This window comes from Hemitrygon akajei, chromosome 10 (assembly GCF_048418815.1).
Source record: "Hemitrygon akajei chromosome 10, sHemAka1.3, whole genome shotgun sequence".
Classification (NCBI taxonomy): Eukaryota; Metazoa; Chordata; class Chondrichthyes; order Myliobatiformes; family Dasyatidae; genus Hemitrygon; species Hemitrygon akajei.
This window is the reverse complement of record NC_133133.1, coordinates 3,518,176-3,543,556: the sequence shown is the minus strand read 5'-3', so window position 1 is coordinate 3,543,556 and position 25,381 is coordinate 3,518,176. Positions and strand designations below refer to the sequence as shown.

The window sequence follows — 25,381 nt, the reverse complement described above, 5'->3', positions numbered from 1 at the left end:
ATCGTCTTTTCTATTTTTGGGATATGGCAAGGCCGTTGTTAGGACAATTACTCATTCCTGACTACCCTTGAGAATGAAGGATACATCCCACGCACCCTGCTCATGGATTGTCTGTCCCACACCCATCTGCGAGGAGGTGATGCAGCATCCACACCAGGACCATCAAACTCAAAAACAGTTACTTTCCCCGAGTAGTAAGGCTGGTCAGAATCAGAATCAGGTTTATTATCACCAGCACGTGTCATGCAATTTGTTAAATTTGTCAACACCTCTACCCGCTAACCCACCCCTCCCCACTCCCAAGCACCACTTCTTTACCATGTGCTGTAAGTCACCTTGAGTACTGGCACTCTTGTGTCTAGAGTCACTTTATGGACATACAATCAATCTATGTATATACCGTAAGCTATCTTATATTTATTGTGCTTTTTTATTATAATTAAGATGTTCTTTAGCTTAGTGTGTTTTTGTTGTGCTGCCTTGGATCTGGAAAAACAATTATATTGTTCTCCTTTACATTTATGTACTGGAACTGACATTAAACAATCGTAAATTTTGAATAGAAGGTGGGAGTGTGTTGCATTCTTGAACCATTATGTCCTTCTGGTGAAGGTCTTCCTACAGTCGGGGAGGGAGTTTGGATCCAGTAACAATGAAGGGAGGTGATATATTGTACGACGCAGGGGAACCCGTGAATGGTAGTGTTTCCTTGCACCTGCTGCCCTTGTCCTTCTGAGTGGTGAAGGCAGTGGGTAGGGGTGATCTGGGAACACAATTTGCATTGCATTTTACACGTTGCACAAGTACGAATCTAAACCTCCAGAAGCACCTGAGGCATCAGACCTCCTTACCATGTTGTAGAGCAGGGGTTCCCAATCTTTTTCATACCATGGACCCCTGCTGTAAACTCAGGGGTATGTAGAGTCCGGATTGGAACCACCTGTTGTGGAGACTCTTTGACGTTAAAGGGACAGCAGATGTGATGGTCTAAATCGTTTTCTTGTAAAATCTTTTGGGTTGCATGGTATAGTCACAGCAAGAGTTTACATTTAACATGAAGAGATTTAATTCTGAGTAATTGACTTTGGAATCCATGGTTTTACCAACATGGAATTTATTGCTATTCCACTCTTAAAAATGTATAAAGAACTGTATTTCTTTTAAACACAAGAATTTCTGCAGATGCAGGAAATCCAGAGCAACACACACAAACCACTGGAGGAACCCAGCAGGTCAGACAGCAGCTATGGAAATGGATAAATAGTTGATGTCTTGGGCCAAGGCCCTTCTTCAGGAGTTTTGATGAAGGATCTCAGCTTGAAATATCAATTGTTTATTCCTTGCCATAGATGCTGCCTACATGCACAGTTGTTCCAGTATTTTGTGTGTGTTGTTCTGGATTTTTTGCGAGGGGACTGGTCTAAATGTTTTAACAAGAGTTCAGGGGAGATGGGATGGGGAAGTCTGGCTGAATACCTGCTAATCCTAGTTCATTTTGTTGTATGAAAACCACAGTTCGAGATGATGCTGTCCCTGACACACAGGATTACTATGTGTTGCATCGAGACTCTATCCAATCCGCCGATGTTAAGAAAAAAGAGTCTCCGTTTCGTGCTAAATGTCACGAAATCTTCTGCTGCCCTCTGAAGCAAGTCATCCACAACGAAAACACAGACCTGGAAGGTTTGTCTACCGCACAATCAGCTGTTTTGTCTGTCTTTGTCCGTGTCCCTCTGCTGTGCCATGTTCCGGAGGGGGTGGGAGGCTGTGATAACGGCGCGGACCCTGCATTCCGACCAGAGTCGTTGTGAACACCTCACCTGCGGATTGCTTGCCTACCCTGGGCCCAATGCTTTGCCAGAATCGCATGTGAGAAATGTTTTTTGGATCCAATGCTTTGGAAACAGGGAGGGAGAAGGAATGTTTTTTTCATTGTGACTCATTCTATGTCACTTGGCTGTTATGAAAGTTGCTTGCTGTTAAAGACCACTCGGCCCCAGAATGTGCCTCTTGGCTAAGGGAGTGACGCTATGGCCATTGAGAAATGCTTCTGCGCACTTGCTCACCCAGACTCCATGCACTTTGTACTCCATTGGCAGAGAAGCAGAATTAATATGGGAACTGTATGCAATGCACGTGAATTCGAATTGTAAAGGAGCGTATTGCATGCAGATGTGTGTTGTACGTTTCGAGTCTATAGCACTGTGTTAAGTCACTGCAGTTTTCTTCACAGTTTATAATGCAGCCAAGTACTGTGCCTGAAGCACCAAGACATGCATTCTTCCCTCAGATGAATGTTTTACTTCCCCCGTTTTTATTTTTAAACAAAGGATTACAGTGAGGGCATTGAAGCACTCGGGGCTAGGCTAAAAATAACTCAAGCAGTGTGCTGTGTGTGTGGTGATGCAAAGACTTGTAATTCAACAGCACACATGCTCTCTGTAAAGAGAGACATGGATCACGGCTCTACAAGTTCTCTTTTCACCTGCTGCATATAAGGAAATGGAATGAGATTTACCTGTGCTTGGCACTGTATTCAGATTCCATTGGAACATACTGTATTTTCCCCATCCCTTTCCCCTCTTCTAACCATTACCCACTCGGGCCTCTAACCTCTTCTCTTCACCTGCCTATCACCTCCCCTGTTGCCCCTCATCTTTCTCGTTCTCCAATGGTCCATTCTCTTCCTTCTGGTCTGGCCTTTTTCCTTTTCCACCTATCAGCTCCCAGTTTTTACTTCATACCCTCACCCACCCATCTGGCTCCACCTGTCACCTTTTAACTTGTCCTCCTTCCCTTCCCACCACCTTTATATTCTGGCATCTTCCCCCTTTCTTTCCAGTCCTGATGAAGGATCTCAGCCCAAAACATAGACTCTTTATTCATTTTTAGAGATGCTGCCTGAGCTGCTGAGTTCCTGCAGAATTTTTTGTGTTACTGCATTTTATTACTGGCAATTCTGCCTGTTCCCTGTGATCCTACAAGCTGTTCCTATTCAGTCAGAATCCTCCTTCCTTCACCTTCCTTTCAGACTTGAATACAACCTGCTCATCTTTTCGCACATGAATTTCCCAATAATACTATACACTCCATGGCCACGTCATGAGGTACATCTGTATACCTATTCGTTAATGCAGATATCCTATCAGCCAATCATGTGGCAGCAACTCAATGCATAAACACATGCAGACCTGGTCAAGAGGTTCATTTGTTGTTCAGACTAAACATCAGAATGGAATGGAGAAGAAATGTGATCTAAGTGCCTTGGACCGTGGCATGATTGTTGGAGTCAGATGGGGTGGTTTGAGTATCTCAGAAACTGGTGATCTCCTGGGATTTTCACACACAACTTTCTCTAGAGTTGACAGAGAATGGTGCGAAAAACAAAAAATATCCAGTTAATGGCAGATTTATGGGCAAAAAAGCCTTGTTAATGAGAGAGGTCAGAGGGGAATGGTCAGACTGGTTCGAGCTGACTGGAAGGTGACAGTGACTCAAGTAACCAAGTCACAGCAGCGGTGTGCGGGAGAGCATCTCTGAACACACAACACGTCAACCCTTGAAGTGGATGGACTACAGGAGCAGAAGACCATGAGTGTGCACTCACTGGCCATTTTGTTAGGTAGGAGGTAGCTGACAGAGTTACCGCTGAGTGTATACCTGAACTTTGCACTGTATTCGGATGCCATTGGAGAATGCAGTGTTTTATTACTGGCCAAGTCCACCTATTCCCTGTGCTCCTGCAAGCTGTTTCCATTCACACAGGAATCCTCCCTCTTTCACCTTCCTTTCAACTTTGAAACCATCAGGGTTGTCTTTTCAAAGTTCCAAGTACATAAATGTCACCACATACAACCCTGAAACTCATTTTCTTAGGAGCATTCACAGTGAATACAAATAAATAAAAAACAGACAAACAGACAGTTTGAGATGTGTCTATTTTAACGCAAGGAGTATTGTGAACAAAGTGGATGAGCTTAGAGCATGGATCAATACTTGGAGCTATGATGTGGTGGCCATTACAGAGACTTGGATGGCTCAGGGATAGGAATGTGCTGGGTTTTAGATGTTTCAGAAAGGACAGGGAGGGAGGCAAAAGAGGTGGGGGCTTGGCACAATTGATCAGAGATAGTGTCACAGCTGCAGAAAAGGTGGACGTCATGGAGGGATTGTCTATGGAGTCTCTGTGGGTGGAGGTTAGGAACAGGAAGGGGTCAATAACTTTACTGTGTGCTTTTTATAGACCGCCCAATAGTAACAGGGATATCGAGGAGCAGATAGGGAAACAGATCCTGGAAAGGTGTAATAATAACAGAGTTGTCGTGATGGGAGATTTTAATTTCCCAAATATAGATTGCCATCTCCCTAGAGTAAGGGGTTTAGATGCGGTGGAGTTTGTTAGGTGTGTTCAGGAAGGTTTCTTGACACAATATATAGATAAGCCTACAAGAGGAGAGGCTGTACTTGATTTGGTATTGGGAAATGAACCTGGTCAGGTGTCAGATCTCTCATTGGGAGAGCATTTTGGACATAGTGATCATAATTCTATCTCCTTTACAATAGTATTGGAGAGAGATAGGAACAGACAAGTTAGAAAAGCATTTAATTGGAGTAAGGGGAGTTATGAGGCTATCAGGCAGGTAATTGGAAGCTTAAATTGGGAACAGATGTTCTCAGGGAAAAGTACAGAAGAAATGTGGCAAACGTTCAGGGGATATTTGTGTGGAGTTCTGCATAGGTACGTTCCAAAGAGACAGGGAAGTTATGGTAGTGTACAGGAACCGTGGTGTACAAAGGCTGTAATAAATCTAGTCAGGAAGAAAAGGAAAGCTTACAAAAGGTTCAGAGAGCTAGGTAATGTCAGAGATCTAGAAAATAAGGCTAACAGGAAGGAGCTTAAAAAGGAAATTAGGAGAGCCTGAAGGGGCCATGAGAAGGCCTTGGTGGACAGGATTAAGGAAAACCCTAAGGCATTCTACAAGTATGTGAAGAGCAAGAGGATAAGACATGAAAGAATATGACCTATCAAGTGTGCCAGTAGGAAATTGTGTATGGAACCAGAGGAGATAGCAGAGGTACTTAATGAATACTTTACTTCAGTATTCACTATGGAAAAGGATCTTGGTGATGGCACGCTGACTTGCAGCAGACTGAAAAGCCTGAGCATGTAGATATTAAGAAAAAGGACGTGCTGGAGCTTCTGGAAAGCATCAAGTTGTATAAATCACTGGGACTAGATGTGATGTACCCCAGCCTACTGTGAGAGGCGAGGGAGGAGATTGCTGAGCCTCTGGCAATGGTCTTTGAATCATCAATGGGGATGGGAGAGGTTCCGGAGGATTGGAGGATTGTGGATGTTGTTCCCTTATTCAAGAAAGGGAGTAGAGATGGCCCAGGAAATTATTGACCGGCGAGTCTTACTTCAGTGGTTGGTAAGTTGATGGAGAAGATCCTGAGAGGCAGGATTTATGAACATTTGGAGAGGTATTAGGAATAGTCAGCATGGCTTTGTCAAGGGCAGGTCGTGCCTTATGAGCCTGATTGAATTTTTTGAGGATGTGACTAAACACATTGATGAAGGAAGAGCAGTAGATGTAGTGTATATGGATTTCAGCAAGGCATTTGATAAGATACCCCATGCAAGGCTTATTGAGAAAGTAAGGAGGCATGGGATCCAAGGGGACATTACTTTGTGGATCCAGAACTGGCTTGCCCACAGAAGGCAAAGAGTGACTGTAGACAGGTCATATTCTGCATGGTGGTCGGTCACCAGTGGAGTGCCTCAGGGATCTGTTCTGGGACCCTTACTCTTCATGATTTTTATAAATGACCTGTATGAGGAAGTGAAGGGATCGGTTTGTAAGTTTGCTGATGACACAAAGGTTGGAGGTGTTGTAGATAGTGTGGAGGGCTGTCAGAGGTTACAGCGGGACATTGATAGGATGCAAAACTGGGTTGAGAAGTGGCAGATGGAGTTCAAGCTCTGTGCTCGAACTAACAACCTTCAGATCACCTGCCCAAAGCCTTAACCACTTGACCACATGCCAATCCCTTGGAACTTACCAATCCCTGTCTCCCTTCTATCTCTGACGGAAATCACCGCCCGAATAACAGTTTAGAAGTTTGGATAATTTGTTGTGTTTGCTTGCAACAATGTTGAAGTTGATGATCACCTAACTAAATGATCAGGAAAAGCCACTCGAGCCATGTGTGAAGATATTCAAATACCTAGGAGTATATTTTACAAACAAAAGCTGTGAAGCACCATCGATCGGTGATCATCTGCAACAAGCAGCAGCTCACAACCGTTACGCTTCAAACAAGAAAAAATAAAAATTTCTTCAGAGCTTTTGTGTTCTTAAACATTGGTAAAGATCCAGAAACAATGAAATAGAAGCACATGAATGTAGCGGCTAGCACACAGCCAGCAATCAGTGTTCAATTCCCGCTGCTGCCTGTAAGGAGCTTGAGTGTTCTCCCTGTGACCATGTGGGTTTCGTCCGGGTGCTCTGGTTTCCTCCCACATTCGAAAGATGTACTGCTTAGGGTCAGTAAGTTATGGGCATGTTATGTTGGCACTGGAAGCGTGGTGACACTTGCAGGTGATGCTTAGCACATCGTGAGACTGTGTTGGACATTGATGCAGACAACACATTTCACTGCACATTTCGATGTACGTGTGACAAATAAAACCAATCCACTCGTCCTTTAAATATTGGCTTCACTTTTAAAACAAGAATCTCATGTCATAAAAAAATAATAAAACAGAAAATCCATTCACAGAAACCAATTAGTAATGGCACTTTTTAAAGTCAAAGTCAAGTTTATTTTCATTTGCACAAGAACAGAAATAGGTTGAGAGTGAAAGGGGAAAAATTGAAAATGGACTTGAGGGGCAAATCTTCACACAGACATTGTTGAGTGTCGGAAATGAGCTGCCAGAGGAAGTGGTTAAGGCAGGTACCACAGCACAGTGAGGGTAGAAGTAGGAAGATTTGGCAGGATTTCAGATTCTTGGATCATTGGGATCTCTTCTGGGGGAGGTATGACCTGTTCAGAAGTGACGAGTTGCACCTGAACCTGAGGGGGTTCAATATTCTCGCGGGCAGGTTTGCAGGAGCTATTGGGGAAGGTTTAGACTAATTTGGTCAGAGGTGTGGGAACTGGAATGAAGGGACTCAGGGTAGGACGGATGGTAAAATATCAAAGATAGTGTGCAGCCAGACTGTCTGGAAGGGCAGGCAGATGATAGAACAGAATTGTAGCCAGCAGGGTGAGAATCAGTGCATTATGGATGCAGAATCAAAAAGGGCAGCAAATACAGTACTCAGTGTTCTATCTCAATGTACGGAGTATAAAATAAGGTGGATGATCTTATTGCACTTTGACAGATTGTTGTGTATGATGTTGTGGCCATCACTGAATCATGGCTGAAGGATGGTTGTAGTTGGGAGCTGAATATCTAAGGTTACATGTTATATCGGAGGGATAGGAAGGTAGGCAGAGGGGGTGGCATGGATCTGCTGGTAAAGAATGGGATCAAATCAGTAGAAAGATGTGATGTAGGATCAGAACATGTTGAATCCGTGTGGTTGAGTTAAGAAACTACAAGGGTAAAAGGACCCTGCTGGCAGCTATATACAGGCCTCCAAACAGTAGCTAGGATGTGGATTACAGTTTCCACCAGGAAATAGAAAAGGCAAGTCAAAAGGGAAAAGTTATGATAGTTAAGAGAGATATCAACATGCAGGTCGATTGGGAAAACCAAGTTGGAAATGGATCTCAAGAGAGTGAGGTAGACTAAAAAGCCTATGAGATGGCTTTTTAGAGAAGTTTGTCATTGAGCCTACTAGAGGGTCAGCTATACTGGATTGAGTGTTCTGTAATGATCTGGAGATGATTAGGGAGCTTGAGGTTAAAAAACCCTCAGGAGGCAGTGATCACAATATGATTGAGCTCAACTTGAAATTTAAAGGGAGAAAGTAAAGTCTGGTGTAGCAGTATTTCACTAGAGTAAAGGAAATTAGCAGTATTGCAGAGGAGTTAGCCAAAGTAAATTGGTAGGAGATGCTGTCAGGGATGACAGCAGAGCAGCAATGGTGTGAGTTTCTAGGAAAAATGAGGAAGGTGCAGGATAGATGTATTCCAAAAACAAAGAAATATTCAAATGGCAAAATAGTACAACTAGTACATAGTACCTAAATGTATGTCTGAGAAGCTGGTGTTTGGGGAAGGGTTTCAGGTTCTGGGATCTTTGGGATCTCTTCTGGGGGAGGTAGGACCTGTACAGAAGTGACAGGTTGCACCTGAACCTGAGGGGAACTAATATTCTCGCGGGCAGGTTTGCAGGAGCTATTGGGGAGGGTTTAAACTAATTTGGCAGGGAGTCGAGGCGGTTGGGTGGGACCCGGAGTGAAGGGACTCAGGATAGGAGGGATGGTAAAAATGCCAAGATAGTGTGCAGTCAGACTGTCAGGAAGGGCAGGCAGGTGATGGGACAAAATTGCAGCCAGCAGGACGAGTATCAGTGCATTAGGGATGCAGAATCAAAAAGGGTAGCAAATACGGTATTCAAAGTGTTATATCTTAATGTGCCGAGTATGAGAAATAAGGTGGATGATACTGTTGCACTTTTACAGATTGTCAAGTATGATGTTGTGGTTATCACTGAATCGTGGCTGAAGGATGGTTGTATGTCCAAGGTTACACATTATATCGGAGGGATAGGAAGGTAGGCAGAGGGGTGGGTGTGACTCTATTGGTAGAGAATGACATCAAATCAGTAGAAAGAAGTGACATAGGATCAGAAGATGTTGAATCCTTGTAGGGTGAGTTAAGAAACTGCAAGGGTAAAAGGACCCTGATGGTAGTTATATACAGGCTTTCCAACAGTACCTGGGATGTGGATTACAGATTACAATGGAAAGTTGAAAAGGCGTGTCAAAATGGCAACATTATGATAATCATGGGTGACTTTACCATGCAGGTAGACAGGGAAAATTGGGTTGGTAAAGGATCTCAAGAGAGTGAATTTGTTAAATGCCTATGAGATGGCTTTTTAAAGCAGTTTGTTATTGAGTCTATTAGGGGATCAACTATTCTGGATTGGATATTATGTAATAAACTCGAGGTGGTTAGGGAAAGGAACACTTAGGAGACAGTGGTAATAATATGACTGAATTCAACTTGAAATGTGATAGTGAGACAATAAAATCTGATGTAGCAGTATTTCAGTGAAGTAAAGGAAATTACAGTGGTATGAGAGAGGAGTTGGCTAAAGTAAATTGGAAGGAGATGCTGGCAAGGAAGACAGCAGACCAGCAGCAGCATGAGTTTCGGGTAAAAATGAGGACAATGCAGGATAGATGAATTTCAAAAAACAAATAAATACTCAAATGGCAAAATAGTACAATCGTGGCTGACAAGGGAAGTCAAAGCTAATGTAAAATTAAAAGAGAGGACATACAGCAATACAAAAATTAGTGGTAAGACAGAGGATTGGGAAGCTTTTAAAACCTACAGAAAGCAACTAAAATAATTATTAGGAGGGAAAAGATGAAATATGAAAGCACCTTGCAAACAATATCATGGTGAATTAAAAAGCTTTTTCAAGTATATAAAAAATAAGAGAGATGAGAGTGGATAAAGGACCGCTAGAAAATGAGGCTGGAGAAATAATAATGGGGGACAAGGAGATGGCAGATGACCTAAATGAGTATTTTGCATCAGTCTTCACTGTGGAAGACACTAGAATGTGCCAGTTGTTGAAGGGTGTGAGGGAAGAGAAGTGGGTGCAGTTACTATTACAAGGGAGAAGGTGCTCAGAAAGCTAAAAGACCTCAGGTACATAAGTTACCCGGACCAGATGAACTGCACCCTAGGGTCTAAAAGAGGTAGCAGTAGAGATTGTGGAGGCATTAGTAAAGATCTTTCAAAAATCTTTGGACTCTGACATGATGCTAGAAGACTAGAAAAATGCAAATGTCACTCCACTCTTAAGAAAGGAGGAAGGCAGCAGAAAGGAGATTATACACCAGTGGTTGGGAAGATGTTGAAGTCAATTGTTAAGGATGAGGTTATGGAGTTCCTGGTGACACAGAACAAGATATGTCAAAGTCAGCATGGTTTCCTTAAAGGAAAATCTTGCTTGATGAACCAGTTGGAATTCTTTGAGGAGATTACAGTAGGATTGATGTAGGGAATTCAGTGGATGTTGTATATTTGGATTTTCAGAAGGCCTTTGACGAGGTGCCACATATGAAGTTGCTTACCAAGATAAGAGTCCATGGTATTACAGTAAAGTTATTGGCATGGGTAGAGCTTTTGCTGATTGGTAGGGGGCATCGAGTGGGTATAAAAGGATCCTATTCAGGTTGGCTGTCAGAGATTAGTGGTGTTCGGCAGGTATCAGTGTTGGGACCGTTTGCTTTTATGCTGTATATAGAATAGATGGCATTGTAAGCGTCCGACTGATCCAGCCCGCATGAAGCTGCATTTTGCTCAATCCGGCCCGTGACCTAAAATGAGTTTGACACCCCTGCAGAATGGATGGCATTGTTGCCAAGCTTTCAGATGATACAAAGATTAGTGGAGGGGCAGGTAGTGTTGAGGAAACAGGTGGGGAGAAGGACTTAGATTAGAAAAAAGGGCAAGGAAGTGGCAAATGAAATACAATGTTGAAAAATGCATGGTCATGAACTTTGGTAGTAGAAATAAATGTGCAGACTGCTTTCTAAATGGGGAGAAAAGCCAAAAATCTGAGACGCAAAGTTACTTGGGAGTCCTTGTGCAGAATACCCAAAAGGTTAACTTGCAGATAGAGTCAGTGGTGAGGAAGGCAAATGTTTGTATTCATTTCGAGAGGTCTAGAATACAAGAGCAGGAATATGATGCTGAGGCTTGATAAGGAACTGGTGAGGACTCACCTTGACTACTGTGAACAGTTTTGGGCTCCTCATCTAAGAAAGTGTGTGCTGGCATTGGAGAGGGTTGAGAGGAGGTTCACAAGGATGATTTCAGGAATGAAAGGGTTATCATATGAGGGATATTTGATAGCTCTGGGTCTGTACTCACTGTAGGATGTCATTGAGCAGACTCGATGGGCCAAATGGCATGATTCTGCTCCTATGTCTTACGCTATTATCAATAAGAAACCATTGGTTAGATGCTGTACATGGAGGGGTGTGACTTAGCAAGAGATGGGCCAAATGCTGGAAACTGGAACTCGATTCGAAGTTCAATGTAAATGTATTAGCAAGGTATGTTTATGCCACCATATGCTAGTCTGACATTCAGTTTCATGCAGGCATTCACAGCAGATACCAAGAAAGGCAAGCAAATCAATTAAAATAAAGACTGACAATCAATGTGTCAAAGTAGACAAAATGTGCACTTATTAAATAAATAAATAGATAAATAAATGAATAAATGAACTATTTATTTAGAGACACACAGCATGGAGTCGGCCCTTCCAGCTTTCTGAACCACACCACCCCAGCAACCCCCCACAACCCCAATTAACCCTCACCCTAGTCACGGGACTATTTACAATGACCAGTTAACCTACCTGTTATGACTTTGGACTCTGCGAGGAAACCCAAAGACCCAGAGAAACCCCCGTGCATTCCATGGGGGGAGCATTTGGAGATTTCTTACAAATGGCACCAGAATTGAACAATGAACTCTGGAACGCCCGAGCTGTAATAGTGTTGTGCAATAATACTGAGAGCATGAGCTGTAGAGTCCTTGAAAATGAGTCCATAGGTTGTGGAATCAGTGTTGAGGGGAGTAAAACTATACACACTGGTTGTGATGGTTGAAGGACGACAGGCTCCTGAAGCAGCGTGGTATAGGTGGGTGTGCACTATGGAGTGCACGGGTTGTTTGGGCTGAAGAGCCTGTAGCCATGCTATATCGTTCTGTGACTCACACTGCAAATGCATTTCCCTCTGGTCACTCATGTCAGTTCTTACAAGATGAACACATCTTTAGGATTAGCACCAGTTAGTGAGTGCCTGTTCTTTGCAAGAGATTTAGAAATGACAATTATTACTGTTCTAGTCAACAAGCTCCAAAATGTGGGCCTATGTAACTCACAAACAAGAGAAAATCTGCAGAGCTGGAAATCCAAGCAACGCACGCAAAATGCTGGAGGAACTCAGCAGTATCTATGGAAAAGAGTAAACCATCGGCGTTTTGATCTGAGAAATATTGGCTGTATACTCTTTTCCATGGATGCTGCCTGGCTTGCTGAGTTCCTCCAGCATTTTGATTTTGTGTGTGTTCCTATAAATCCCCCTCTGCATTTGCATTCTTGACTTACTCACCTTGAGACTACAGTCTGTATGGATTGGAAATAACATCCCATCCTCGCTGACGATCAACACTGCTGCACCTCAAGGATGTGTGTTTAGCCCACTCGGCACAGCTCAAACACCATCTATAAATTTGCCAATGACAGTAGACAATAGACAGTAGGTGCAGGAGTAGGCCATTCGGCCCTTCTAGCCAGCACCGCCATTCACTGTGATCATGGCTGATCATACACAATCAGTACCCCGTTCCTGCCCTCTCCCCATATCCCTTGACCCGCTATCTATAAGAGCTCTAACTCAGTTAGATGCTGTTAAACCTGATTCTGAGTCTGATACTGATGCATCTCCATCCACAACCAGAGGTTTATCACTCAATTTACACCAGCTAGAATTTCACCAAGCTGTTAATTAGAATTTTACAATCCAGTCAAAAATGTTAACCTCAGTAACTCCAATTAACTTCAGATCAACACCTTGAAATGAACACAATGGCACTCAGTGAGGGGGGTGAAAGACACAGCCAAATGCAAGGTTAGTTTACACTGCAGCCAGACAAAAGAGACGTCACCCTGTTTCTTCAACAACCTTTTATCATAGATTTCTTTTTTCACATATTCCAATTCCCATATTCTTTCATGGTTTTCTGTTTCTTACAGATTCATTACTTACACAAAATATAGAGCATAGAACAGTACAGCACAAGAACAGGAGCATCAGCTCACAATGTTGAGCTAAAACAACTAAATTAGTAATCAGATGGCCAACTAAACTAATCCCTTCTGCCAACGCAATGTCCATATCCTTCCATTTTCCTCACATTCATGTCTCAATATAATTGTCTCTTATAAATCGCTAATGTGCCTACCTCTACCACCACCCCAGGTAGTGCATTCCAGGCACCCACTACTGTCTGTGTTTTTTAAAAAAACTTGCCCCTCACATTCCTTTGATATTACCCCCTCACCTTACATGCATCCCCTCGAGTATCAGACACTGTCTGTCTACTCTGTCTGTGCCTCTCATAATCTTGTAAACCTCTATCAGATCTCCCCTCAGCCTCCGACACTCTGGAGAAAACACCCCAAGTTTGTCCAACCTCTCATTATAGCACATGAACCCCTTTTGCACCCTCTCCAAAATCTTGACATCCTTCCAATAATGGGGTGACCAAAACTGTGTGCAGTACTCTGTTTACAACTTGAATTTGGCGTTCTCCGCCAACCCTGCTACGCTTAGCGATTTCTTCTGCAGGGATGTGGAGGGTTGGTAGGTGAAGATTACTCCTCAGCTCAGTCACCAGGAATGCTGCCTCTCCCAACACTGCCATTTGTTGTCTGTATTTCCTCAAAGTCGTCTGCATTTGGTCTCTGGCCATGTAAGATCTTTTCATGGATTTGTTACTGCAGACTGTTTTGTATTAAAGGCTACATTCTCTCTTCCTGTGCTCCCACACAACCCTTGCTCCATTAAATGTTTATCCATCTTCATGGAGAAAATGAACCAAACGCGAGTCTCAGACAAAGTTTTATTTACTTAGAGATGTGTACAGCATTGGATAGGCCCTTCCAGCCCAACAAGCTGTGGCACCCAGCAACCCACCGATTAAACCTGATGCACCATCAATAACTCTCGGAGACTGGAAGTGAACGATAGGCTTTTATTAACAGCAAAAGGGAGCACGACATCTCGGAGACTGAGGGGGGGAGCAGTGCCTCCAATCACCTTTATACAGGGGCCTGTGGGAGGAGCCACAGGAGCAGTCAGCAGAGGGGCGTGTCCAGACAGGTATACATACCCGAGGCTAATCACAGGACAATTTACAATGACCAATTCACCTACTAACTGGTACGTCTTTGGACAGTGGGAGGAAATCAGAACACCTGGAGGAAACCCATGTGCTTATAGGAGAAGATACAAGGTTTCTTCAGATTCAGATTCAGATTTAGATTTCAGATTCAGATTCAGTTTATTGTCATTTAGAAACCACAAATGCAATGCAGTTAAAAAATGAGACAATGTTCCTCCAGAATGATATCACAAAAGCACATGACAAAACAGACTACACCAGAAAATATCTTGCAGAGGATACCGGAAATTAACTCTGAACTCCACTGCCCCAAGCTGTAATAGTGTAGCACTCACCTCTGTCCTACTGTGGTGCCCCAATCACTTAATTCAGGATGCTGAGATAGGAGACTGCAAATGCTAGATTGTAGAGCAACACACAATCTGCTGGGGGGAGCTCCATGGGTCGAGCTGCACCTGCTGGGGTGGGAAGGAGGGAATTGTCAACATTTCTTCTGCATCCTCTCACAGACGCTGCATGATCTGTTGAGCTCTTCCAGCACATTGTTGCTCATCTCTCAGGATTTCAGTTTGTGGCAATAATTATATTTTATATCAATAGATCCAGTGGATAGCCAGAGACATTTTCCCAGGGCGGAAATGGCTAATATGAGAGGGCATAATTTTGAAGTGATTGGAGGAAAGTACAGAGGGAATGTCAGAGATAGGTTGTTTACACAGAGAGTGGTGAGTGTGTGCAATGCCTGCCAGTGGTGGTGGTACAATGGGGCATTTAAGAGACTCTTGGACAGACGCATGGATGATAGAGAAGGGTTAGATTGATCTTAGAGTAGGTTAAAAGGTCGGCACAACATCGAGGACCAAAGCCGCTGTTCTGTGCTGTGATGTTTTATATTCTGTGACAGGCCATGAAACTCTGAACACTACCTCACCTCTTGCTTTCTTTTAGCACCACATGCTTTTTAAAAAATATTTTTTATTGTAACTTATAGTAAATTTTGTCTTGCACTGTACTGCTGCCACAAAACAACAAATTTCACAACATATGTCAGTTATAAAAACCTAATTCTAATTCTGATTTTGATATTCTGGGCAAATTCTTGGTGTGAAATCAGAATAAAAATACATTCACAGTTTTCAATCCTTTGATGATAAATTAACATTCTTTTTGGAGCATTAATTCGAGGTTCAAAGTAAATTTATTTATTAGCAAAGTACATATATGTCACCATATACAACACTGAGATTCATTTTCTTGTGGGCATACTCATACAAAGAAAACAAAAAACCCAAAAGAATAATAATAAATAAATAAGCAATAAATATCAAGAACATGAGATGAAAAGTCTTTGAAAGTGAGTCCATAGGTTATGGGAACAATTCAGTGTGGGGTGAGTGAAGATGAGTAAATTTATCCCCTCTAGTTCAAGAGCCTGATGACTGAGGGGTAATAACTGTTGCTGAATCTGGTGATGTGGGTCCTGAGGCTCCTGTACCTGCTTCCTGATGGTGGCAGTGAGAGGAGAGCATGGCCTGGATGGTGGGGGTCCTTGATGATGGATGCTGCCTACTGTAACAGTGCTCCATGTAGATGTACTCAATGGAGGGGAGGGCTTTACCTGTGATGGACTGGGCTGTATCCATTACTTTTCAAGGGCACTGGTGAATATTCTCTGATGGTTTAATACAAGGAATTTATTTTAAATGCAGTTAAGTTATTCTGTGATACTCAGGATAATGTATGCAATTTCTTCCAATCCTGAATCCTGAACCAGGACATCAAAAGTTTCCTTTTTAAAGTCTTTCTTGACCCATGCATCTGTACGCCATTCAGCACTGAAGGCAATTTGCCTGGTTTCATCTTCTATCAAAGTCAATCAAGCTTCCATCCAATGCAGTCCCAGGACTGAGATGACGTGCACGAACCAATTGAATTGTACCCTGATGTGTCAGGAGGTCAGCTGGACCTATTAGAGTTCTTTTCCTCCAACACTATGTCCACAGGGTGGATGAAGCATTCCAATATCAGGGTGATGCATCAGCGACTGTCCCACTTTAGCACTAAAGCAGTTTTATTCTGTCTGTGCAAACTGCAGAGACCCTCTGGTGGGAAATAATAGCCAATTCATCAGCAATGCACTGAGTTTTACTTCCGTAAGACATAGGAACAGAATTAGGCCTATCAAATCTGCTCTGCCAATACAATTCCCCCTGATTCTTCTAAATTCCAGTGAGTACAGACCCAGAGCCATCAAATACTCCTCAAATGTTAACCCTTTCATTTTCAGGATCATCCTTGTGGGCCTCCTCTGGATCCTCTCCAATATCTGCACATCTCTTGTCAGATAATGGGCCAAACCTGCTGACAATACTCCAGGTGTGGTCTGACCAACGTCTTATAAAGCATCAGCATTACATCTTTGCTTTTATATTTTCATCCTCCAGAAACGAATGCTAACTTTGCATTTGTTTTGGAAATATTTCTGGACATTTCACTTTAACTACTGTTTGTGTCGGTCTGGTTTAAGTCTGGTGCTGACTTTTACTGCCTGGTATCAAACCTCTGGAGTCTCCATTTATCCCTCTGCTACATGCTCAGCCCCTCACCTCTCCTGCACCACAGACCCCAGAATCCATTCATCTGTGTATTTGCTACAATGGGGCTTTGGGGAAGCACCACAGAGAGAGTTCTGTTGAAAAACTCTTTTAAAACAATTAGTCGTCTGTCTTCCTCCTGATCTGAATATTTCTTTAACACTAACTCTAAGCTGAATATTGGATTTATCAGCAGGATATGGTTTGAGACAAAAAAAATGGTATTTGTGAGTTGGAACAGTGAGAGAAGGGAGACGGTTTCAATGCTGTGCAGTACTCTACTAATTACTGAGTGAGCAGGCAAGATAACAAAACATGACAGTTCGTTTATATTTAAACAAACAAATTGCTTGATCCGGAGAGGAAATTATCTTTGAGAAATTGGATGCATTTATAAACTACTTTCTAGGAATTGCTTTGGAAATGAAGAGTATCAGATGCAAGACTATAACTCTGTCATGTAACAAACACTTTGTTGTGAACACAACCCCACTCTGCCCCAACTTCTGGGGAGGGGCCATTGACCTGGATTGTTTACAAAGAGATACCTCCAAAGCACAGTCAGGTTTACTGTCACTGACATATGTCGTGAAATCTGTTGTTTTGTGAAATACAGTGTAATACATAAAAATTACTATGCGGCAGGATAAAATAAGAGATATAAAAAACAAAGATTAGCTTTATTTGTCACATGTACATTGAAACGTGCAATGAAATGTCTCGTTTGCATCAACAACCAGAAGAGTCAGAGGATGTGTTGGGGGAAGCACACAAGTGTCACCATGATTTCTGTACCAGTGTAGCTTACCCACGCCTCACCATCCCAAATCCCAACAGTACATATTTTGAATATGGAAGGAAACTGGAGACCCCAGAGGAAGCCTGCACAGTTATGGGGAGAACGTACAAACTCCTTGCAGACCACGGCGGGAATTGAATCCCAGTCGGTGATTACTTGTGCTGCAAGGTGATTGCGCAAACCTCTGCATTAGTGGGCTGCCTGTGAAGGTGGATTTTGCATACCCGTTCAGAATCGAGTCAGCGGGGCCCTGGCCCGAGGGTGAGGAACACCTCAATGTTTGACCAATTTCAGGCCTGTGCCAGATTGGAAAGTCTGCTAGGGGTGAATCGAGGCAGCGGGTCCCAGGTCCAAGAGTGTATCAAAGTGGCCAGGCCTGGATCCAGGAGTGAGGAAAGATCCGCTGCTTTAGGTACTGGGCCAGATTGAAAAGGTTAGGGGTTGGGGCCAGAGGAAAGGGCCAGGCCTGTGTTCAGCTCGCTATTTGGTAAGGTTTACTGATCTCTGCACTGAACTGAGGCTGCGGCCTGTAACTAACGGGCCCTGAGATTGGGTGCGGTGATGACGGTGTCTGTGGACTCACTTTTGTTAACTTGAGTTCTGAATGTTACTTGCTGACTTTCATTGTTTACATGGTTTGTTATTTTCTGCTCATTGGGTGTTTAACAGTCTTCGCTTTAGAACATAGAACAATACAGCACAGTACAGGCCCTTTGGCCCACAGTGCTGTGCTGACCCTTAAACCCTGCCTCCCATATAACCCCCCACCTTAAATTCCTCTATATACCTGTCTAAAAGTCTCTTAAATTTCACTTTTAATGGGTTCTATTGGATTTCTTTGTTTTGTGGTTCCCTGTAAGGAGATAAATCTCTTGGTTGTATATAGTGTATATACTTTGATAATAAATGTATTTTGAACTTTGCTCTCTGGGTTGGTTAGGTCTTTCTGTCAGTGTGCTATTGATGGTTTGGTTTTGGACACACCTGTCATTTTCCTTAAAGAAAATCTCGGGAATTTCTCAAAGATTTTTCTGAAATACCTTTTGCTTGTCTTGCCTCTCCTAAGAGCGAATATCTCTTAGAGTGAAGTGGAGAATAGGCAGCCAGAAGCTTTCTCCCAGGGCAAAAATGGCTAATACTAGGGGGCATAAATTGGAGGAAATTATAAGGGGAATGTCAGAGGTAGGTATTTTACAGAGAGAGCAGTGGGACTGTGGAATGTGCTGGGGGGGGGGGTAGAAGCAGATATATATGGGGCATTTAAGAAACTCTTAGATAGCCACATACGATAGAAAAATGGATGGTGAAGTGGGAGGGAAGGGTTAGGTTGATCTTCGAGTACGTTAAAAGGCCGGCACAACGTTGCGGGCCAACATTGTGTGCTGTAGTGCTTAATGCTGCCAGTGTTGAGGCTTCAAGATCACACAGAAATGCAACTGAATATATTCACTGAAGTGAATCGTTAACTCCCGTCAAGTCATCTCAGTTCGTTACTGTTCATAGATGGAAGAAAGTGAATTTACATCAATGTGTTTGTCTGCCACTCATTTCAGACTCACTCTGGTTATTAGCCCAGGAGACTAATTAAGCCATAGACGTCAACCGTGAGCTTGGTGTTAACAGATGTGAGTCACATCGCTGTCAGCTGACAGCTGTGTAAATCGCACTGGTTATAAAGGGGCATCTTGGCTGAAGTGAAATTCAGTATTTCCACTGTGTGAAAGCTCAGTGCTCTGGAGAAAGCCAGCATCCTTTCAATCTGGAATGGAAGTGCTTCAGGGGCTGATATTGGTCACTGACAGAGACCAAAACGTGACTGGGGAAATGGGGTAATGAGGTGAAGATAGTTTCTCAAAACTCCATACCTGCCCTACAGTGGGGTTTAGGACTTAGATCATCAAGAACATTACTGTATCATAGAACATTGAACACAGTACAGGCTCCTAGACCCACGATGTTGTGCCAACCCCTCAGCCTACTCTAAGATCAGTCTAACCCATCCACTTTCCTATCATTCATGTGCCTATCCCTGAGTCTCTTAAACTCCCCTAATCTATCTGCCTCTACCACCACCTCTGGCTCTTCCACATACCCACCACTCACTGTGTTTAAAAAATAACTTCCTCTGACATTCCCTCTGTACTTTCCTCCAGGACATGGAGCAAATGATGAAATAGGCCAAGGTCAGCCTGGTTTCCTCTGGAGGAAATCTTGCCTGATAAATCCGTTGGAATTCTTTGTGGAAATAACAGTCAGGATAGACTGCAGAGCTCGGTGTTGGACAGGGGAGTATCAGTGGATTTTCAGAAGGCCTTTGACAAGGGGCTACACATGAGGCTCTTAACAAGATAAGAGCCCGTGGTATTACAGGAAAGTTACTAGCATGGATGGAGGAATGGCTGACTGCCTTTGTCGACTGTTCATCAATGGAGCTAGATTAGAAAACTCACTACACAATTCGTAATTAATGGAAGTTCGCATTTAATATCTCTGCACAAACAAGGAAACTATGTTGACCCCAGGCCTACAGCTTAGAACATAAATTCTACTGTTCCCTCTGTACCAATACTCACTCAGACCACTTTTCCAATTTATTATACTGAAATGGGGGATGATTGATCCTACCTTCACCCGGCCCGTGGTGTGGGGGTCCACTGCCAAGATGATTAATCCTTTCTGCACCCAGCCCGTGGTGTGGGGGTCCACTGGCCAGATAATTAATCCTTTCTGCACCCAGCCCGTGGTGTGGGGGTCTACTGGCCAGATGATTAATCCTTTCTGCACCCAGCCCGTGGTGTGGGGGTCCACTGGCCAGATAATTAATCCTTTCTGCACCCAGCCCGTGGTGTGGGGGTCCACTGCCAAGATGATTAATCCTTTCTGCACCCAGCCCGTGGTGTGGGGGTCTACTGGCCAGATGATTAATCCTTTCTGCACCCAGCCCGTGGTGTGGGGGTTCTTCCTTGTGATGATTATTTTGTAGAGTTTTCATACTTGTGCATTTGAAACTCCTTATTTTAAACATGTACTATCAATGCAAATAATGCACTTCATTCCTGTTGGCTCGAGCTCATCTGAGTGACCTATAACACCTCCCTATTGGATGTAGTCCAAGGCTACACAACTTCATGCCTTAGGTGACTTTTTTTGTTCTCATCAACTCTGGTTCAGAGCAGGTCAGTCAGACACTGGGCTGAGATAACAAGATTACTTCTGCAAATCTGCCGTTTTAAACAATACATGGCTTAACTGAAAAATAATCTCAGGTTGAGAAGTTCAGTAGCTGAAACTCCATGTGTCCATGTTCAATTGTTCTGATTAGATTATCGCAGAGCAAGAATCAGTTCTCAAACAATTCACAAGATGGAGGTTACAGAGCAGCCTCACAAAATGGTAGCCTCCATTCCTTCTAGCACATGGCAAGATCAAAGACAATTGATTTGACTTCTTCCACTGTCCTTGATGCATTCAAGTTTAATGTTTTCTTCCAAATTTGAATTCCTCCATGGCTAAAATCTGGAAGCAAACACTGGGAATAAAGGAAGACTTTTCTGGTTAGCTGCTGGTGGCCAGTGTTCAGATAGCTTCTTTTCACATTGTCCATGATTTGGATGAAGGAATTGATGGGTTTATGACCAAGTTTGTGGACGATACAAAGAGAGGTGGAGGGACAGGTAGTGTTGAGGAAGCAGGTTGTCTGCAGAAGGACTTGGACTGATTGGGACAGTGGGTAAAGAACTGGCAGATGGAAAACCATGTAGAGAAGTGTACGGCCATGCACTTTGACAAAAGGAATAAAGGGGTGGACTGTTTTCTAAATGTGGAGAAAAATTCAGAAATCAAAGGTGCAGAAGGAGTTGGGAGTCCTCATGCAAGATTCCCTAAAGGCTAATTTCCAGGTTGATCAGTGGTAAGAAAGGCAAATGTATTGTTAGCATTCATTTCAAGAGGACTAGAAGACAAAAGCAAGGCTATAATGCTGAGGCTTTATAAGGCACTAATCAGACCACACTTGGAGTATTGTGAGCAGTTTTGGGCCCCTTATCTAAGAAAAGATGTGCTGGTATTGGAGAGGGTCCACAGGAGGTTCACAAGAATGATCCCAGAAATGAAAGGGTTGACATATGAGAAGTGTTTGCTAGCTTTGGGCCTGTACTCAAGGGAGTTTAGAAGAATAAGTGGGGATCTCATTGAAACCTACTGAATACTGAAAGGCCTAGGTAGAGTGGATGTGAAGGTGGTGTTTCCTATAGTGGGGGAGTCTAGGTCCAGAGGGTATGGCCTCAAAATAGGGGGATGTCCAATTAGGACAGAGATGAGAAGGAATTTCTTTAGCCAGAGGGAGGTGAATTCATTGCCACAGATGACTGTGGAGGTTAAGTCATTGGGTATGTTCATGGTGGAAGTTTATTAGCTTCTTGGTCAGTCAGGGGTTCGAAGGTTTCGGGGAGAAGGCAGGAGATGAGGATGAGAGGGATAATAAATCAGCCTTGAAGGAAGAGTGGAGAGACTCGATGGGCCGAATGGCTCGTCAAGTCCTATGTCTTACGGCCTAAGACATTTAGGACTAAATCAAAGAGACATATATTCACCCAGAGATTAGTGAGCCGGGGAATTCTCTACCACAGAAAGAAAGCAGTGGAGGCCACGTCACTGAATATATTTCAAGAAGAGACAGATTTCTGGACAGGGAATCAACGGCTACACTGCGTAACAATCCAAAAGGAAAGTGTTAAATAGTAAACACAAAATGTCAACTCTACTCTTTTCCATAGATGTTGCCTGACCTGCTGAGTTCCTTCAGCATTTTGAGTGTTAGCTGCTGAGGTGGTGAATATCGCTATAATTCTATCTGTCAGCCCCCCCCCCCCCCCCCGCTCCTGCCTCTTCCTTTGGGGCTTTTATTTATTTACTTTATTTAGAGATACATTGTGGTAACAAGGCCTTCCGCCAATGAGCCCATGACTCCCAATTACACCCACATGACAAATTAGCCTACTAATCAGTACATCTTTGGACGAAACCAGAGCACCTGGAGGAAACCCACACAGTCACAGTCAACGCAGAAACACCAAACAGACAGTGGCTGGAATTCAGCCTGGGTCGCTGACGCTAACCGCAACGCTATCGTGCTTCCACTGCTGTCCCTGGCAATAAGCCCAGATCACAGCTTTACATTAAAAGCCAGTTCAATTTCCCACAAAATAATCAGTGTTTTGATAGTTTAGATACAACCCGTGCAGGGGATGGTCATGGTGAACAGTTCCCCATTTGTGAAACGTGCTCACAGCTGGTCTCCAAGGTCCCACTTTGTAAAAGGTGGCCTCTGATCACATGTGCCTGTCAGAAACTGATCACAGGGTATCTGCAGATGCTCTAAATCCAGAGTAACACACACAAGATGCTGGAGGAGCTCAGCAGGTCAGACAACATCTATGGAAAAGAGTAAACAGTTGATGTTTTGGCCAAGACCCTTCATCAAGATTGGGTTTCGGCTTGAAATGTCGACTGTTTACTCTTTTCCGTAGATGCTGCCTGAACTGCCAAGTTCCTCTAGAATTTTGTGTGTATTGCTTTATCATTTCCTGTCAGTCACCCTACATACAGACACTCCTGTGCCTAACGTTACTTTATGAGCATACAATCAATCTGTGTATCTATACAATATCATATATTTCTATATTATTTTTTATTATTGTGTTTTTTGTGCTACATCATATCTGGAGTAACAACTATTTCATTCTTTACACTCGTGTACTGGAAATGACATTAACCATTCTTGAATGTGGTGGAAGTTGATGTGGGTCACAGACACAAGTCTTAAACTGATTACAGTGCTTCCTCTGGTGGAGTGTGACTGCACTGATTTGCCGGTTGCCACACTTCATGGGCCCGCGTCACTGGATGCTGAGAGCAATCAGGCATACGTGTTATCGTACACAGCTCCAACATGTCAGAGATATCATTCTAACATGTCGTCCAAGGCCTCCTCTTCAGTTATAATTAGGCCACTCTTGGGCTGGAAGAGCAAAACCTCATATTCCATCTAGATAGCCTCCAACCTGATGGCATGAACACCAATTTCTGCTTCTGGTAAACATTTTTTCTTTCCCCTCCCCTTCCCTCTTCTATTCCCCAGTCTGGCCTCTTACCTCTTCTCTTCAGCTGCCTGTCACCTCCTCCTTCCCCTTCTCCCGTAGTCCACTTTCCTCTCCTATCCGATTCCTTCTTCTCCAGTCCTTTGCCTTGTCCACCAATCGCCTCCCTCCCACCTTCTCACATCCCCCACACACCTGGCTTCACCTAACAGCTTCTAGATCCCATCCCCCCACTTTCATCCCTCTTCCTTTCCCATCCTGATGAACAATCTTGGCCTGAAACATTGACTGCTTATAGATGCTGCCCGACCTGCTGAGTTTCTGCAGCATTTTGTGTGTGTTCATGCTAACTCAGCTGTCTATCTGCCCAGTACAAGCTGAGCTCAGGGCAGTGCCAAATGAAGGATTATTCCATGTAGTTTGTACATCCTCGTCCTGACAGATATGTTTCAGATGTTTGTTCCCTATTTGCTTCGCATTTGCCGTTGACTTATTACCATACAGATCCTGCATGATTCTTGAGGCCAGCCAGGATGTATTTCCGGAGTGGTTATTTCTGTTCAATGAGATCGCTTCCACATTGAAATAGAAATGTAACTAACTCTGGCAAGAATGTCATGTGACTTCCAGATAATTAGCCAACAAATAGCACTGCGTATTTCCTTATCGAAATCTCCAGTGTCTCTTCATCTTATCACTCTCTGTTTCTCTCCTCTCTTCTTTCTCTCCCTCTCCTCTCTGTCTCCCCCCCTCTGCCCCCTCTCCCCCTCCCCTCCCTTCTCCCCCTCTTCCCTCTCCTCCACCTCTTCTCCTTCCTTTCCTTCCCTAGCAATGATATAGGTTGTAAAATTTGCTGTTTTGCAGCTGCAATGTACAAAAATTACTTTAAGTCACAATATAAATATTTAAAAAATAAATATATAGCCAGAAAGAGAGCAAAATAGTGAGGTAGCATTCGTGGCCTGTCCCAGGAATGATGAAGGGCCTCAGCCTGATACGTTGACCGTTTACTCCTCCGCAGAGATTTTTTGATATTCATTACCTTGCCTCTTGCCTGTAGTCTGGGCATTGCTGAAGCTGCCTATTGTAGTTGTCGTCCGGCTGTTGAGAAGTGGAAGTATGAAACTTACTTTCCAGAGGATTGTTACTCATTCACTGTTGCCAGCGTTCATTGCCACGGTGGTATGAAGTGTTGGTTCCTGCATTCATGTGGATTATGCAGCGGCTAATTTGATTTAATTTGTCTCCCAGTCAAAGTTGCACTTTCTTCCCTGCCGCCATGCCCTGCAGGAACTGACCCATTCTAGTTTTACCTGTGCACACAGAATGACTCCAACTCAGCACGAGAACAAAGAGAGGATGCCACCTTCACCCTCCGGGTTTACACTACCTACATTAGTTTTCATGTCAAATTATTTCTCAAGGCCTCGTTCAGATTCTGAGGAAGCTTTCCATTTTAGTAAGTTTATTATCAGTCACCATACTCAACCCTGAGCTTTGTTTTCCTGCAGAGATACAAAGAAACACTATAGAATCAATGGCAGAGCACACATAGCACGATGGGCAAACAGCCAAAGCAAGCCTGATGGGCCGAATGGACTAATTCTGCTCCTGTGCCTTAGGAAACCTTGTTTACCGGGTTTGGGATCCAGTGATCGTATTCCTTGGATGTTTTCCAGGAAATGTGCAAACGTAGAAGAGTGAGGGAAATAGATGGTAAAGAAAGTGATGAATTCTCAGCAGACTTCACTGGAATTTCCGATCACTAA

General features: G+C 43.4%; 1 protein-coding gene across 3 annotated transcripts in view; it reads left to right on the top strand.

Annotated features, from left to right (window-relative positions):
• Window positions 1-25,381, top strand: part of fgf13a (fibroblast growth factor 13a) — a 489,639-nt gene that overhangs the window by 213,566 nt on the left and 250,692 nt on the right. For 2 of the 3 annotated variants that reach the window (XM_073057751.1, XM_073057753.1), the window contains exon 3: window positions 1,516-1,683. The exons of the other annotated variant lie outside the window; for it this stretch is intronic. In XM_073057751.1, coding sequence (XP_072913852.1) covers window positions 1,516-1,683 — 168 coding nt within the window. The remainder of the gene's footprint in view (window positions 1-1,515; window positions 1,684-25,381) is intronic. 3 annotated transcript variants of the gene reach the window in all.